Below are 15720 nucleotides of genomic sequence, written 5' to 3' on the forward strand. Positions count from 1 at the left end.
TGATGACAAGGAAAAATTCTGGGACCTCAGATTTTGATAAGAACTGCCCACAGATTCAGACTTGTGGGAAGGGGAGTTGGTTAGGGAAACATTATGCTTAAGAGGAAGTATTTATTAGAGTCAGACTGGAGAGAAGTCATGGTCCTTCTCCTACAGAAACAATCTTCTGTCTCACAGAAAAGAATTATAGACCGTAGAAAACAGCCCCCACCTCCTCCTCCTTTTCCTTCAGGAAAATTCTTGCTCCTTGTCTGGGTTTAGCTAAAAAAAAAAAAAACAGCAAATAGCTATGAACAAAAAGTGAAAAGTCATTGAGAACCAGGTTAAGGTTGGGGATAACTAGACAGATCCAAACACCTCAGAGGAATGGAATTTTTCAGAGACTGGAATAAGGTGAACACTAGCCCTTTCTACCTGTGTTCTAGAGTACAACTGTGAGTTTTACAATGGAGAGTCAGAATGATATGATAGGATCCTCCCAGCACTGAGATGTAGACTTGGATATAAATCCTAGTTCTCCCACATATTCCCTTAACCTTTCTGGACTTCAGTCTCCTCTTATCTGGTTATAAGTTGGAAAGTTTGGATTAAAATGATTTTAATATTCTTTCCAGCTCTGAAAATTATGTTCCTAGGATGCTGAGTCAGCATCCTATCTAGACAAGGCACATCAAAAACTATTATGGGTATCGGTGGGAAATGCTGAAGGATGCTTGCAGCAAGTTTGACTTAAATAAAAATCCAGCTATTTGAGCAAGATACCATAGTCCTAATGTCACAAGCATCAAAATTGGTTTTAAGAAAGGCCATCAGGAGCAGCTAGATGGCAAAGTGGATAGAGCATGGGTCCTAAAGTCAGGAGGATCTGAGTTCAAACTAACCTCAGGCACTTAACACTTTCTAACTGTGTGCCAATCCCATGAAAAAGAAAAAAAAAAAAAAAGAAAGAAAGGCCATCAGAGAATAGTGGGAGTAGCCTGGAGTACTGGAAAGGGCTTAGACTTGGTCTTGAAATCAGTCTCTCATGCTCTATGATCTCAAGTAAGTGACTTCAAATCTTTGGGTTTCAATTTCCTCATCTGTACATGAAAGGGTTATATTAGATGATTCAGCTTTAAAAGCTTAAGGTGCTTTAGAAATAAGAACACATATGTAGACAGAGAAATTAGGATTTTCTGGGGTCTCTTAAGTAATCAGAACCTGATTATAATTTAAACCAATATTTGGGTTTTCTTTACCCTTACTGGGTCTCATTTCATGGCAGTTATAGAAATAAGATGTCCTTTGTCATCTCTGTTAGTGCAGTGGCAAAGGAAGACTGCAGATGCTGCAGTGTGCCTGATTGGGGAAGAGATCTGACACTTCAAATGTCCAGCCTCTATTACAAAGCATCACCATGTACTAGGACAACCAGTCAGGTTAGAGCACGGATCAGGTGGGGACCACTTACAGAACCACCATGCTAATGAGCATAGGGTACAGAAATGGAGTAGTCAGCCAGCTGCACAGTATTTCCTCCCTCTGAGAGCATTCTGGAATATGGTTGGATGCCTACCAAAGATTTTTATAGCACTTTACATCTGCAAATTGCTTTATCTTCAATGCTTCATATAGTTCATCATCACCAGAGTACTTATTCTTAACCTCGGAGATTTGTTAAGATCACAGCTGTTTCTACAGAGGTAGAAGGGAGGATCGAGAGAGGGGGCCTTAACCTTGTTTCACACAAATCAAATTGCTTTGTGACTTTCTTTAGTCAGCTCTTACCTCCCTAATCTCAATGGAGAATCTGTCAGGATTTAAAACAGGAAACCAGAAGAGATTACCCAATATTCAGCCTCTTTATTTTGCAAACCAGAAAGCCTGAGACTGAGCAGCTAGATGGCAAAATGGATAGAGCACAGGTCCTAAAGTCAGGAAGATCTGAGTTCAAACTGAGGTTACTCAGGCACTTAACACTTTCTAACTGTGTGCCAACCCCACAAAAAAGAAAAGAAAAAGAAAAGCCATCAGAGAATAGTGGGAGCAACCTGGAGTACTGGAAAGGGCTTAGACTTGGTCTTGAAATCAGTCTCTCATGCTCTATGATCTCAAGTAAGTGACTTCAAGTCTTTGGGTTTCAATTTCCTCATCTGTACATGAAGGGGTTATATTAGATGATTCAGCTTTAAAAGCGTAAGATGCATTAGAAATAAGAACACATATATGTAGTTCTTTAACATAAAGGACTGAGTCAAGTTAAGATGGTCCTAAGATTACTTCCTTCACTCAACCAACATCTACTGAATCCCTGACATGTACAAGGCACTGTGCTGAGTTCTATAAATGAGAAATTTTCCCGTCATCCAAAGAGACTCACAAATTAACAATAAATAACAAATAGTATATCATAGTATCTTAAAACCATGAAGATCAAAACCCCTACCTAGTGAGTTAAATAAAGAAGCATTATTTCCATTGAAACTGAACGAGGATGGTACCCCATTACCTCTAAAGAACTGGAGCAATCACAACTTCCGGATTCCCTCTCTGATATTAAGATAACATTCCCGGATACTAAGATAACATTCCCGGAATACAGATCTCTAGATGAATCATTAGAAAGAAGTAGCAATTATATAGTATTTTACAGTTGGCAAACAATGTACTCTTTAATCGAATTTTAATCCTCACAGCAACTTTGTGAGATGGGTGCCATTATTATCCCTATTTTACAGATGAGGAAACGGAGCCTGGAGAAGTTAACTTGCCCAGGTCACAGATAACTCATATCTGAATCAGCATTGGAACGCTGGTCTTTCTGACTCAAAGTCCACCAAAATTGCTGTGAGCCTCAGTTTCCTCATCTGTAAAATGAGGATAATATATAACACTTGTACTACATTCCTCATCTTACTGTTGGGGGAGGCTGAAAGCTCTTTGTGAATCCGACAGCCAGTATAAATGTATTTATTTATTATTTTTATTATTATATATATTATATCTTGTTATATTTTTATTTTATATATATATATATATATATAATTATTAATCACGGTTATTCTGCCTCAGATGCTATACATACGGAGTCTGAGTTAAGAGGGTAAATTAATCCAAGAGTATTTGGTTAAGAAATTGAAGTCCCTATCACTCCCTTCCAATATAACACTGAATGTCTCCCCGCAGAGAGACAGTGTCGGGGATACACTGAGCGACTGATAAGTATTTGATTGATTATTGATTAGGAGAAGAATCAATTGTTATCATCCCTTCTTTTGCTGGATGTAGTGGGAGGCAGTAAGGGAGCAGGGAAAAAGGCCCCCCCGGGTCCGGAAATGGGGGATCAGAAGCTTGACTGAAGGTCCGACACCTGCGGGACCCCAGGTAAGCCACGTTCCCTCCTCCGGGCCTCAGTTTCTCCTTTTCTACAAAGAGAAGTTTCGAGTAGAATCCAGTCCATCCAGTCACCAGATGACCTCTAAGGGACCTTCCTGCTCTAAAGTCTTCCCCTCCTCCACCGTCTAGCCTCAGGGGCGGGAAAGGCTGGAGAGCCGCCCGGACTGAAGCTGACACCCCCGAGAATGTGCAAATGCCCAGGTCCCCGAGGGGGGGAGGGGGGCATCTCCCAGCGGGCGGGAGACCAGAGAGAGGAATCCCCCTCCTATTCCTCCCTCCACCCCGTGCTGGGGCGCCAAATATGGGCAAAGCGGAAGCGGGCGGGCGGGCGGGCGGGGAGGGAGACGTCACGGCGCCGGGTGGGGGCCGCGCTGCGGGGAGGATGACGGGCGGCGCTGACGGCGCCTACGTGTCACCATGGAAACCAAACAGTAAATAGAGGCCGTGCCCAGCCAGACTCCGCAGCTCCCGGCGCCGCCCGAGGGGCTGGGCCTGGAGGGAGGGCCGGAAGCTGGAAAGGGCAGCCGGGGAGGAACCTTGGGCCCTACCTAGCGACCCGGGTCCGGTAGAACGTGGGGGACGGCCTTGTCCGGTAGAGTCTGGGCTCTCGGCCTTCCACTGGCTGCATTAGAGCATCCGAGTCCATTTTGCCTGCCCCTGACTTCCGGACAAGGCCCCACGTGCTGTAACCGCTCTCCCCTCCCCCGCCCCTCCGAAAAGATGCTCCAGAATCCTTTCCCTTTTAAGTCAGTCCGATATACATTTAAGTCGTCCCTCCCCTTCCCTAAACAAACAGAATCCCCCGTGGAAGCTGGAGCGGCGGTGCTATCAGGCTCCCTGTGCTTCCTCCCTTCCCCTTCCCCCCTTTATCTTTCAGCTCTACCTGTGCGAGGTGCGGGTTTCTTCCTGCTGCCTCTCCCGCCTCTGTCTCCTAACAGCTTCTCTAGTTAGACGTTTCCTCGCGTGCAAAATGAGGGAGAGCGCTTGCTTCTGAGGGCCTTGCATCCCTATGATCCATGTTCGGCTGGTCAGCCTCCTACCCCTCTCATCCTAGAGCAGGAGTTTTCTTAAATGGGGTGTGTGTGTGCGAAGACCCCTTCAATAGTCTGATTAAGCCTATAAATAAATCCTTTCTAGAACAATATTTTTTAAATAAAATAAAACAGGATGATGTTGACATTGTCCAAATTTTCTTTTGAGAAAAGATTCCAGACCCCACGTTAAGAATTTCCCTTCTAGAGCTAGGTTCCTTGTTGCTGCTTTCATATTTGCTGCACAGATAGGTCTGACTTTACTCTCCCATCTCTCCAATATCTATCCTAGGCCCACTTGGCTAAATGCTCTTTTTTGTTTTTCCTGTTGATTTGATGAACTCGTCTCATGTTAATAATGAAGTTTTTACCATATTGACTAAAAGTCTGAAGATGGAGCATTGCCTCCTGTGACCTGATCACAAACGGCACCCCAAAAGCAAACAGGAAGGCAGCTGCAATCTGTGCCACTTACTCTGATTAGGAAGGTGTGTCCTTAAGACACTAAGCAATTTAACATGGGGCCCCTTCATTTGGGCCCCACTTCTGACGTCAGAGAAAGGACAGTTGAGAAGTGGTTATCCAATGTCAAATTGATTCTTTGTTGGCCTCTTGTACTTCCTAATCACCTTGAACAAGTGGTTGAACCACATGTAGGTGCCGTGTCAGCATGAACTAAAAATAAAAAGAGCATATTAAGTGAAAGGTCTAGAAACAAAACATCTGACCAGATGTCCACTTAGATTAGGTAACTTCCTTGAGACAGTGACCAGATCCCTTTCTTCTCTGCATCTTCTTGGGGAGCTATAAATACAATTTTTAGGCTAAGGGAAAGCAGCCCTGTTTATTCCATAGTTAGGTGAGAGGGGGAGATAAGAAGGAGCTATTGAAATTCATTGGGTTCAATTGAAATTTTGTTTTGTTGATTTCTCAGATAAGGGAGACCTATAAAAAAAGTTTTAAGATAAATGGTCAGCACCTTTCAGATTTCTTGGAATTGCAAACAGAAAGATTCAACGTTCCTTTCATCTGATTTTCCTTAGGCCTATTCACACAGTTGAAAATGGATAATTTAACTTTGGGGGTGGGGAGTGGAGGGTAGAAAGAAGGACATGGTGTTCAATTTTATATCAGTGTTTAGTTTTATTATGGATTACCACTATATATATATATATATATATATAAAGATAATAGGGTAATGGAAAGATAGGTTAATGAGTGGGGATAGACTGCCAGATTATTGACAATAATGTAGACGTGGTGAAAAAGGCATAATGATTGGGAGAGGCAATGACCATTACCTCATGGACACACATAATCAGTCTCATTACATTAGTAGCCCTATAATATAAAACAACAACCAAAGAGGTAGAAATATGGTACTGTGGGAAGGATGGTAGCACTGGGTTCAACTCCTGCCTCTGGCATTCACTGTGTGTGTCATCTTGGGCAAGACACAACCCCAGTTTCCACATCAGTGAAATGAGTGAGTTAGATGTTCGTTGGGATTCTTTACAATTCTAGATCTATGGTTCTATTAGGCCTTTAGCAGATCATTATGATAAATTTATAGGGAAACGGGAATAAGAATCATAAAATAAGAATGTGTGGAAGGCTTGTAGTCTATGTTACTGGATTAAATACCAATGATGCCACAGATTTGAGTATTAAAATATTGAAATAAGTATTGAAGTAAGAAACACTTAGAACCATTTAAAATTATTTATTATTATTAATTAATAAATAATATTAATATTATTTATTATTATAATTATTTATATTAGAAAAGAAACAAAATCCAAGTTTTAGCAGCAATTAACAGGAATGTAGAGATATCTCCTTTGGTCACTTATTTTATTTTCCTTTATTTTTTCAATTAACAAGTATTTATTATTTTCTCCTCTTCCCTTTCAGTGCCCTGTTCCCAACTGAAAAATAAAATAAAACCTTATAACAAAGATATATAGTCTAGCAAAACCAATTTACACACAGCTGCCATACAATAATGTAGATCTCATTCTGAACCTTGAATCCATCACCTCCCTGTTAAGAGATAGGTAGCATATTTCATCATCAGTCCTCTGGAAACATGATTGATCATTGATCAGTGTTCTTAAATTCCAGCTTGCATTTCCAGATTAATTACAAATTACATTCCTTCACATAAAGCTAGACTAGTGCACTTTGCCATTCCTACTATGCAAAATAACATTTCCTATCTCTGAATCTTTGTACAAAACATCCTCCATGCCTGAAACCATCTCTCTTCTCCCCTATACCTCTTGAAACCCTTCATCTCAAGATTCAGTTTAAGTAGTGCCTCCTTTCAAGAGGTTTTGTTGTTGTTGTTGTTGTTGTTCATTCCTTCACTAATATTTATTTATCTATGAACATACCATATATTCCCAGTAAACTTTTTGAGGGCAAAGATTCTCACTTCTATATTTGAATTCCCCTATCCACCACAGTACCTGCCATATAATAAGTACTTAATAAATATTGATTGGTTTATTGATTAGTATTTATGTAAATAGCAAACAGAACTTCCCAGGGGATTTCTAGACAAGTGAGATGATGTTCTGCCTACATCTTGCCCAAGAAAAATCAATAGGGCACATCTATCAAATTCACCTTAAAGATCTAATATGTAATGTAATCTAACTTACAAATCTATGAAAGTTGTCCTTTTAAAGAAAATAACATTCAGATGCCAGTCTAATGGTAAGGTAACATAGTCTTCCACACACTTGATTATTTTGTTAAGCTTTTAGTTAAATTACATACACTATTTGCTGGTTGAGTTCCAGTTTCATTTTAGGATGGTAGTGTTTTGTTTTGATTGAGAAACTTTGGTGTTTTCAGGCTTCTCCATCTGTACAATAAGGGAGGGAATTAGGTTAAATGCCCCCCCCCCCCCAGGGTCCATTTCAGCTTTAAACTCCTATAAACCAAGCCCTTGGTTTAGGATAATAATCTGGACTTTTTTATTCAATCTCAATTGCTTCTATATCTGCACTCCAATAAATAAAAGATAACTTAATGGATTTAACTCTGAGTGTTTTCTAATTTTCCTTCAATTGGAATTGAATGAATTGAAATTATTGTTAAATCTTAATGACTGCTTTTAGAATGATATCACTATCAAATGTTTCCTTTTTTTACTTCAATAAATGTTGTGAGTAAAAAAAGTGAAATAGGGATATAGAATCTATGCAAACATAATTTCATAATGAACTGAAAATCCAAGAAGGCATAATTTTTTAAAATCTATTTTAGCACTTTCTCCATCTAAAATAATCTTGAACTATAACATTATGGAGAAAGTCTAGGACCTGGGGGAAAGGAAGGGGAAAGAAGCACGTCAGTATTCTTAAGAAGCTGAGGTAAAAAGTAAAGCATCTATGATTACAGTCAAATAAGGCATTTGGGTAGATGGGTGGAAATGACAAAATGATCACTATGTTGGGACCTCAAATACTTATTAGCTATGTGACCCTGGGTAAGTCACTTAACCCTGTTTGCCTCCACCTGTAAAATGAACTGGAGAAGGAAATGGCAAACTAATCTAGTATCTTTGCCAAGAAAACCCTAAATTCAGGAAGAATCATGTACAACTAACAACAAAAGATCAAGAATTTTAGAGTTGAGATTTGAAAGAAAGTATCTGATCCAATTTCCTCCCTTAACAGAGAAAGAAAATGAGACCCTGACAGTTAGTAGAAAAATTAGTGGATTTGGAATCAAGGAATCTATGATTAAATTCTACTTCTTCTAGGTGATTTTGGATAAGTCATTTGTCCAAATCTAGAACTTTTTCTTTATCTGAAAAATGAGGGACTTGGCCTAAATGATTTCTGAGATCCTTCCAATTTTGAATATTATTTAGCTATATAATACAACCTAAAACTACTATATGCACACATACATATGTATGGAATAGAGAGAGATAAGGTGAAGAACTTACAGGAATGTGTGAATTCTTTTTCTGTATTTTATTTTTATTATTTCTGTGTTTCCCCTATAACCTGTATAATATGTGCAGGCTCATATCTACTTGAGCCTTGGCCAGCTAGAAACATATTTACTTAACCTGAGCTGATGACATTTATTGGTATTTGACATTTATCGATATTTAGTCTATTAGCTAGACCACTGTCTGCTTGATTAAGCCTGAAGGCCTGACTTTCTGTTTCCTTGAAATTAGGAGATTTCGGGAAACAGAAACCTTCCATTCCAATCTTCCCAAATAGCAACAACCAATTAGATGCCTCCCCCTCCCCTTCTCAATGCTCTCTTACTTGTGATGTAATTTCTTGTATAAAAGCTATGTATCTTTACTACTTCTTTAGCCCTCCTACCGCGAGCTTTCTCTTTCTTATCTCGTGATGGGACGGTTCATCCTCCGGAGGTTTTCAATAAACAACTTTTCTGCCTTCTACTGAGTGATCTCTGAGTAGTCATTTTGGGTAAGGGTCTTCTACATCCCTCACACATACATATATGACACACACTCTCTCTCTCTCTCTCTCTCTTTCTATATATATATATACATATATTTATACACACACAAAGATAGATGATTAATAGATCAATTTATAGATTTAATTAAATGAGTAGCCTGAAAAAGCTAAAACCAATTTCCTTAATTGCTGAGACCTTTAAAGTAGAAAGGAGAGAAAGTATAATGAAGAAAGCATTCTCACTGGAATTGTCATTGTAAATGAAGCTGCCTAGTTTTGCTGAACATGAAGACCAGTAACAAAACAATGACTTAAATATTTAAATAACCAGAGTCAAGGAACTGAAATTGAAGCTCTTTGCTTCATATAGACTTGAATAGAAAGTCAGAGAGAATACAATTGGTTATTCTCAAAGAAGAGGCCACCATTATCATGCCTCTTTTATTTGTGGCTTTGCATGTACACAGGGTTTGATTAACTTGCCACATTGACGATGGTGACAAAGGTCAAGTTCCTCCTTGAGATTATAACCCTTCTGTGCTAAAGCTTATTTAGAAGTCTGCTGACTTCTTCCCTTTTAAGCACTTACATAAAACTTTGCGCAACTAAAACTCTTCAAATGCTTTGTCACTGTCTAAAGGTGACTCCTGATTCTCAGGAAGGGAAAGGTTTTGGAAGGTCCTATCAAACTTGAAAAACTTTGAATCCCAACTTGGGGATGGACTCTGGTATGTGAGAAAACTACCTACCTAAATCAAGCTCATCCCCAGAAAGCTATCAGGTTGTGAATGGATTTTGTTCGTTTTTTCTACAGCAGTGTGATGAATCTTCCTACTAAATAGTCCTACTGAGGTACCCAGATGGCACAGTAGATAGTACACTGGACCTGAAGCCAGGAAGACTTGAGTTGAAATCCACTCTCAAGACATTTAAAAATTGTAAAGCCCTGAGAAAATTAATCCCTGTCTACCCCAGTTTCTTCATCTGTAAATTGAAGATAATGATAGCACCTGCCTGACGGAGTTATTTTGAGGACCAAATGAGAACTTTGTAAAGTACTTGGTACTGCAGTACTTAGCACATAGCAGGCACTTGATAAATGCTTCTTTTCTTTAGTAATTCTTATAGACATTTCAGGCTGCATCCATTGTGAGAATACAGAAGAAATCAGATCTTTTGATACATAATTGCTAAATGTACAAGTATTATTTTGTATGTATATGTATGTGTGTGTGTGAGAGAGAGACAAACTTTTGGATTTTCAGTTGTAATTTTTCCTTCTCTTTTAGCACAAAGTGAATCTCAACAAACTTTAATAGTTGTAACCAATGTATAATATGACTAATGTGTAACCAAAGGTAATCAATTTATAATAGTTGTAATAATGGTCCTAGAAATATTTTCTTTCATGAGTACAGAAAAACTAAAAGCTTACTATATGTCAAGACTGTTACATCCTGGGGATAGTAATATAAAATAATAATAACTAGTATTAATGTAGCACTGGGCAAATATTATTCATAAAAGCAAAGATGGTACCCTACCTTCAAGGAGATTAGAGTCTATTGGGAGAAACAATGTATATATGGAAATGATGATCAAAGAATTAAAATTTAAAAAGTTACAGGGATGGTAACTGAATCATAGGATAGAAAACAGGTGCTTCCTTTCCAGTAGCAATGGCATTCTGGATTTGATTATGATTCCAGAACTAAATGTGTTGGGATCTAGGATATGCAGAGTCCACATATGGAGCTGATAAGAAGATGGGCAGGAGATAAAAAATGAGAAGCATATCTACAAATGAATATATTGGTGCATGTGAAGTACTCATCCAGGGGCCCAAGAGCAAGAGTTCCAGACCTCAAAAGATTTAAGTCTTCTAAGGAGGTTATGATATCTGGTTCCAGGAGATGAGGTAGGTGGCAAAAATATGTATGACCAGGAGAAATCATTGCACCTAAATTTCCTCATCTTTTAAAGGGAAGATCTATTATACCAGCGCCTATCCTACCTTATAGGAATGTGAACATAATATGTATGTGTTATCTAAATACTGCATAAGGTTTATTTTAAGATTGCTAAAAGGAATACTTTAAAACTAAAATAACATCTTGTGTTTTCATACTATCCAAAATATTAGAAGCAGTGTGATAGGATGAATAGGACACAATACATAAGAGTTAGAAAGACTTGAGTTTTCTCATTAAAAAAATAATAATAATAATAAAGATGTGTTTGATGCTCACTTCAGACAAAAGCTGTGACTCCCAGCCATGACACAGCCATTATAGGCCTCAGTTTTCTTGTCTGTGTGTGTGTGTGTATGTGTGTGTGTGTGTGTGTGTATGTGAGAGAGAGACAGACAGACAGACAGAGACAGAGAGGGAGGAAGAAAGATTGAAGAAATATATGATCATAATAAAAAGACCTACCAGCCATGTGGCTAGAGTGAATAAGAGCCAATCAGTACTTCATTGGCACCCATGGAATGTAAAAAGATCAAAAGGTAAGCCATTGGGTGGGTCACTAAGATGGACAAGAGAGGAACAGGATAAGGGATACAGCATAGCATGAGAACAAATACCTGGGACTTAATCCATACTACTGCTTATTATCTAACTTGTCTCCTTGGGCCCAAATTTAAGTTTACTGGGCCACATTCTCCTTCTTTATAAAAAAGAGGGAGTTAAACTAGATCACCACTATGCTAAGGCATAGATTGAAATTTGTACTAATATACCCATCACAATCTGTTCACATGCTTATGACACAGAGAACTAGAAGAATCCATGCCAGCTCTAAGCATGGAACAATAGCTTTCTTAAGTATGTAGACAACCTGTATAAATCTCTAAGTTTTCTCTCTTTGATATCATAAAGAGAGATATGTCTTTTCCTTTGAAAGTATGTGACCAGAAAACCCTTCAAAGTGTCACCAGCATCATAGAAAGAGAACTTCATATTTGTCGCATTCAACTTAAATGCTTTTATTGACAATGTCTTTGAACAATAAGCAAACAATGCTTAAAATTTCATTCAAATTCACTTTCCACATGTCAAAAGACCTCAAGGTAGAAAAAAATAAAATAAAAATATAAATATCTGATAATCCATCTTAATAAATAAATTAAAAACACAATAAAAACGTTTTCATGGAAAACTGTTAATGTCAGAACATTCAGACCACCTTAACAATGCATGATCAGTAACATTACAATGAACGTTGATGTAGAAGAAAACTACAGTACATGGATATAGCTATTTATTTCTATCTACTAGAAAATAAAGTCATATCTTTTCTTAGTTAACATTGGTCATTCTAATCATCAGAACACACTATTGCCAGGAACACAGTAGTTATTGTTAAAATCAGCTGCACTAGATACAATTTGGAAATATCCAGCACCGGGTTAATTCCAATAATGAACCCAATAGATTAGTTAATGCTATGAGAAGACTAAGGAGAAAGAGAAAGAGACACAGACCCAGGCCTGGCTCAACATGCTACTAACTACCAGCTCTCAGATGTGTCACTGGGAACAATACACACTCCATGCGTTTTGCTACATCTCTGGAAGAGGTAAGGACTCAAGTCCACATGTGGGATCATCCATGTCCTTAAAGGCCTATGGCCTGGCTGATTCACGCACTGATAATCACCTTCCCAGGGTCTACAGAAACCATCGAGGGGAAGACACATTTCTGTTTGTGTAATGTGATGCAAAAGCTCCAGCATGATGGTGATGGTGGTGGCGGCGGCAGAGCCCACAACTTGGCTCTTGTCTGTGCCTTCTACCCTCACCCTCACCCTCACCTCCTCTGCTCACAAAGCCAGCAGAGTTGGGGAGCTGAGTGAGTCAGAAGAGGGCTCATTGCTGCTGCTTCCCTTCCGGTGAGCCGCTGCACAGCTGGGGAAGGAATCAGCTTCTGGGTAGGTGAAGACGAAGGAAGATGTATAGGTGGTGCAGGTAGGCGTGCAAGTGACTACAGGAGTGCACAGTGGCTCTAGGTCAGCTGCTACTCCCATTCCCAAGGAGCTGCTGTGAAGAGGCTCCCAGTCTGCTGCATAGAAGGAACCAGCCAGGTCCATGTCAGGCACTGACCGCGCAGCCGATTCTAAGCCACTGGGCCTGGAGGAAGCTGGGAAGAGGAAATCATCAAAGGGTTCAGCCTTCAGCTCCAAACTGTTGATATTCTTGACTGGCTCCACAGAGGGTTTGGGTTCAGGCTCCTGCAAGAGGGGCAAGGAGAAGGCTTCCTCTGATTCTGGGGTTGTAGCCTCATTCAGACCACCAGTGAGGTCAAGGGAGGCAGCTGTTATTTCTTCTGGAAAGCCCAAGTCATCAGGAATCTTGCAGGCAGGTCGATGGGCTGCCAGGATGAATTCAAGCTTTTCCTTCTCCTTCAGCAGATTGGCTATCTCAGTTTGTAAAGCAGATTTTTCATCTTCTAGTTGGTCTGTCTCCTGTAAAAGATGGAACAAAGGAAAACATGAGACACAATCAACTAGATCCCTAGATCTCTTGTGGCAGATAGGCAACTTTTCTCTTCCCCTCCCAATATCCTTTAAGGAATGGACCAAGTAGACACTTACCGCTTGGAGTGTGTCAGTCAGTTCTCGCCTTCTGTTACGACATTTGGCTGCAGCCATCTTGTTCCTTTCCCTTCTGATCCTTCTTTTCTCCTCTTCTTCTGGGGAAAGCTAGAAAAACAAATACATGTTCAGTGTTCAGTCACAGTTTTATCAGTTGCACCTCCATTCACCATCCCACCTGTTCCTGTGGCTGCTTTTACTCCCCCCCCCCCCCCCCCATAGTCTCTTGGGTGAGGCCATTTCTAAACAGCAGTAGCAGAATGGGTGTGACTTGAATGTAAAATAAGATCCTTAAACCAGAGAACAAAGAAAACTCCAGCTTCAGTGACATCAGAGTCCTTCCCTTTTGAATGCTAAACAATTATTAATTTAAAAGTGGGCTATATATCCTAATCTGACCATTACATTTTAAATTGTGCTAGGGTAAAGTGACAGTGGTGGTATGCAAACTAAGGAAGTGTCAGGTGTCTCAGTGCAGGTTTCTGCCTCAGAGTGAAGCCATTCGGAACCAGCCCAAGTTTCCTCAGTGTGCCTAACAAGTTTCCATCAGCCAACTCAACCCATTAACCTACTACTGCCCTTTTCCACTAATATGAAAAGGTTACACAAAAATATATTCACCTGTTCAACTTTGCCCCTCCTGCCAATGCTTTGCCCTCGGCCTCCTGCAGTCTTCACAATACCAGCCCTAGAGTAAACAGCAGCTGAAGGAGTAGAGACTCCATAAGGATGGACTCTGGTCTGGGATGGGGCTACAGAAGAGATGAGGGTGGGCTGAACCAACCACTGCAGGTCTGGGCTTGTCGATATAGCCGTCACAGTCGGTATAAAGTTGGCACTGGAAACAGACAGATCTGTGCAGAAATCCTAAAACAAAAAGAAAAAAATAACTGATGTTAGTCGGACTCTAAGTTTCAGAAATAGGTGGGAGGAGGTGATTTTTCTGCTGCATGCAGCAGCGACTCAAAGAATCTCCTCCAGAAACTGTTGCAGTATTCCTCTTAAAATGTTCTATTTCCATTTGAAAGGATCTTTCCATGTCGCCAGAAGTGTTCAGCGAACCACTCTTCTCTATCCCAGCAGCCACAGCTCCCCGTTATCCCCTCAGCATCACTCACATGAAAGGAGGTTTGTTATAAATATCCCTGACGTCTGCACTGACGCAGGCGCCGCTCCGGAGTCTCCTCAATGAACTCGCTTTTTATCAATGAAACTGCTTTACACACCCTCCCGCTTGCACCCTCACCCCCCCCCCCCCTTCCCGCTCCTTTGCTGCGGGGAGTAGTCTATCTAGGCAAAGAGAAAGCTGTTTTTCTGTTGCCTTCCATCATTTAGGACGATGCTCTAGCCTTTTTCCGTGACACGTTTCCCCTTACGCTTATCAGACATAAGCAACAAATAGAGCAGGGAACATGATGGGAGGGCTGCTGGGAAGTAAAAAAGCTACTTTCCCCAGGAGAGTGGCTCTAAAAGAAGAAACAGGTCTACTCTGTAGCCATGAGAGGAAAGCTGTATTTTCCTCCTAAGCGTGCCCTCAGAATTCAAGCCTGACTGTGAATATTCATGATACTGTCAGTTCCTAAGAATAGTAGCAAGCAAGCCCCGTGGCCATTCTGCAGGAAAGCAACACCACTCCTCTCCCCTCTACTCAATCTACTCCAATCCGCCCACCCACCCTCATCTCGATCAGAAGGAAACTCCACAGAGTTGTATGCTCCTCGTATCCCGGAGTCTCTTACCTGTGAGTTGACAGGAGAGCCCATGCTGGAAAAGGAGTCAGCCGGGGAGTGATAATAAGAGAGGCTGTCCCCAGCCGGGGAAGCACTGCTGCATCGGGAGGAGGATGCTTCGTATTCGGCATTGAATCCTTGGTACATCATGTTGAAATGTGTAAAAGCCCGGTGAAGGGTTGTGGGGGGCGGGGACAGATCCGAGCAGTCTGCTTTGCTTTGTATGAGCGCGATCCCCGCTCGGCTGCTCAGTCTCAGTCGCCGTGGCTTGCTGCAGATGCGGTTGGAGTACGAGAGCGGAGCAGCTCCTTTTATAATGGAGTCCCAGCATTTCATGAATGAGCTCACGTCATGGGCAAGATTCATTTCTAGAGAGGAGGGGTGGCTCTTTACACGCCAGGCTGCTGCATTGGTCTCTTAAAAGTTTCCTTTCAGTTTTAACCTCCGATCATTTTTTACATTATTTTTAAATTAAGCAGGATTTTTATAACTGATTTTTGAGAAAAGGCAGGGACTCCAAATGATCTA

General features: G+C 40.6%; 1 protein-coding gene across 1 annotated transcript; it reads right to left on the reverse strand.

The window, feature by feature from the left end:
- Nucleotides 1–11834: 11834 nt before the first annotated feature.
- On the reverse strand, nt 11835–15479 carry FOS (Fos proto-oncogene, AP-1 transcription factor subunit). Its single transcript, XM_003756219.3, has 4 exons — nt 15202–15479; nt 14084–14329; nt 13463–13570; nt 11835–13333 (listed from the first exon to the last, which is right to left on the reverse strand). Exons 1-4 carry the CDS (start codon nt 15340–15342, stop codon nt 12692–12694), a joined length of 1137 nt encoding a protein of 378 aa, XP_003756267.1. The 5' UTR covers nt 15343–15479; the 3' UTR covers nt 11835–12691.
- Nucleotides 15480–15720: the final 241 nt, after the last annotated feature.

Source organism: Sarcophilus harrisii, chromosome 2 (genome assembly GCF_902635505.1).
Source record: "Sarcophilus harrisii chromosome 2, mSarHar1.11, whole genome shotgun sequence".
NCBI lineage: Eukaryota > Metazoa > Chordata > Mammalia > Dasyuromorphia > Dasyuridae > Sarcophilus > Sarcophilus harrisii.

Bases quoted from the DNA above. Each gene is read 5' to 3' on its own strand.
- FOS (XM_003756219.3), bottom strand. From the start codon at position 15,342: ATGATGTACCAAGGATTCAATGCCGAATACGAAGCATCCTCCTCCCGA. The intron at 14,330-15,201 runs GTAAGAGACTCC...TTTTTGTTTTAG, and splicing joins GCTCTCCTGTCAACTCACAG to GATTTCTGCACAGATCTGTC. The intron at 13,571-14,083 runs GTGAATATATTT...TTGTTTTTCTAG, and splicing joins GGAGGGGCAAAGTTGAACAG to CTTTCCCCAGAAGAAGAGGA.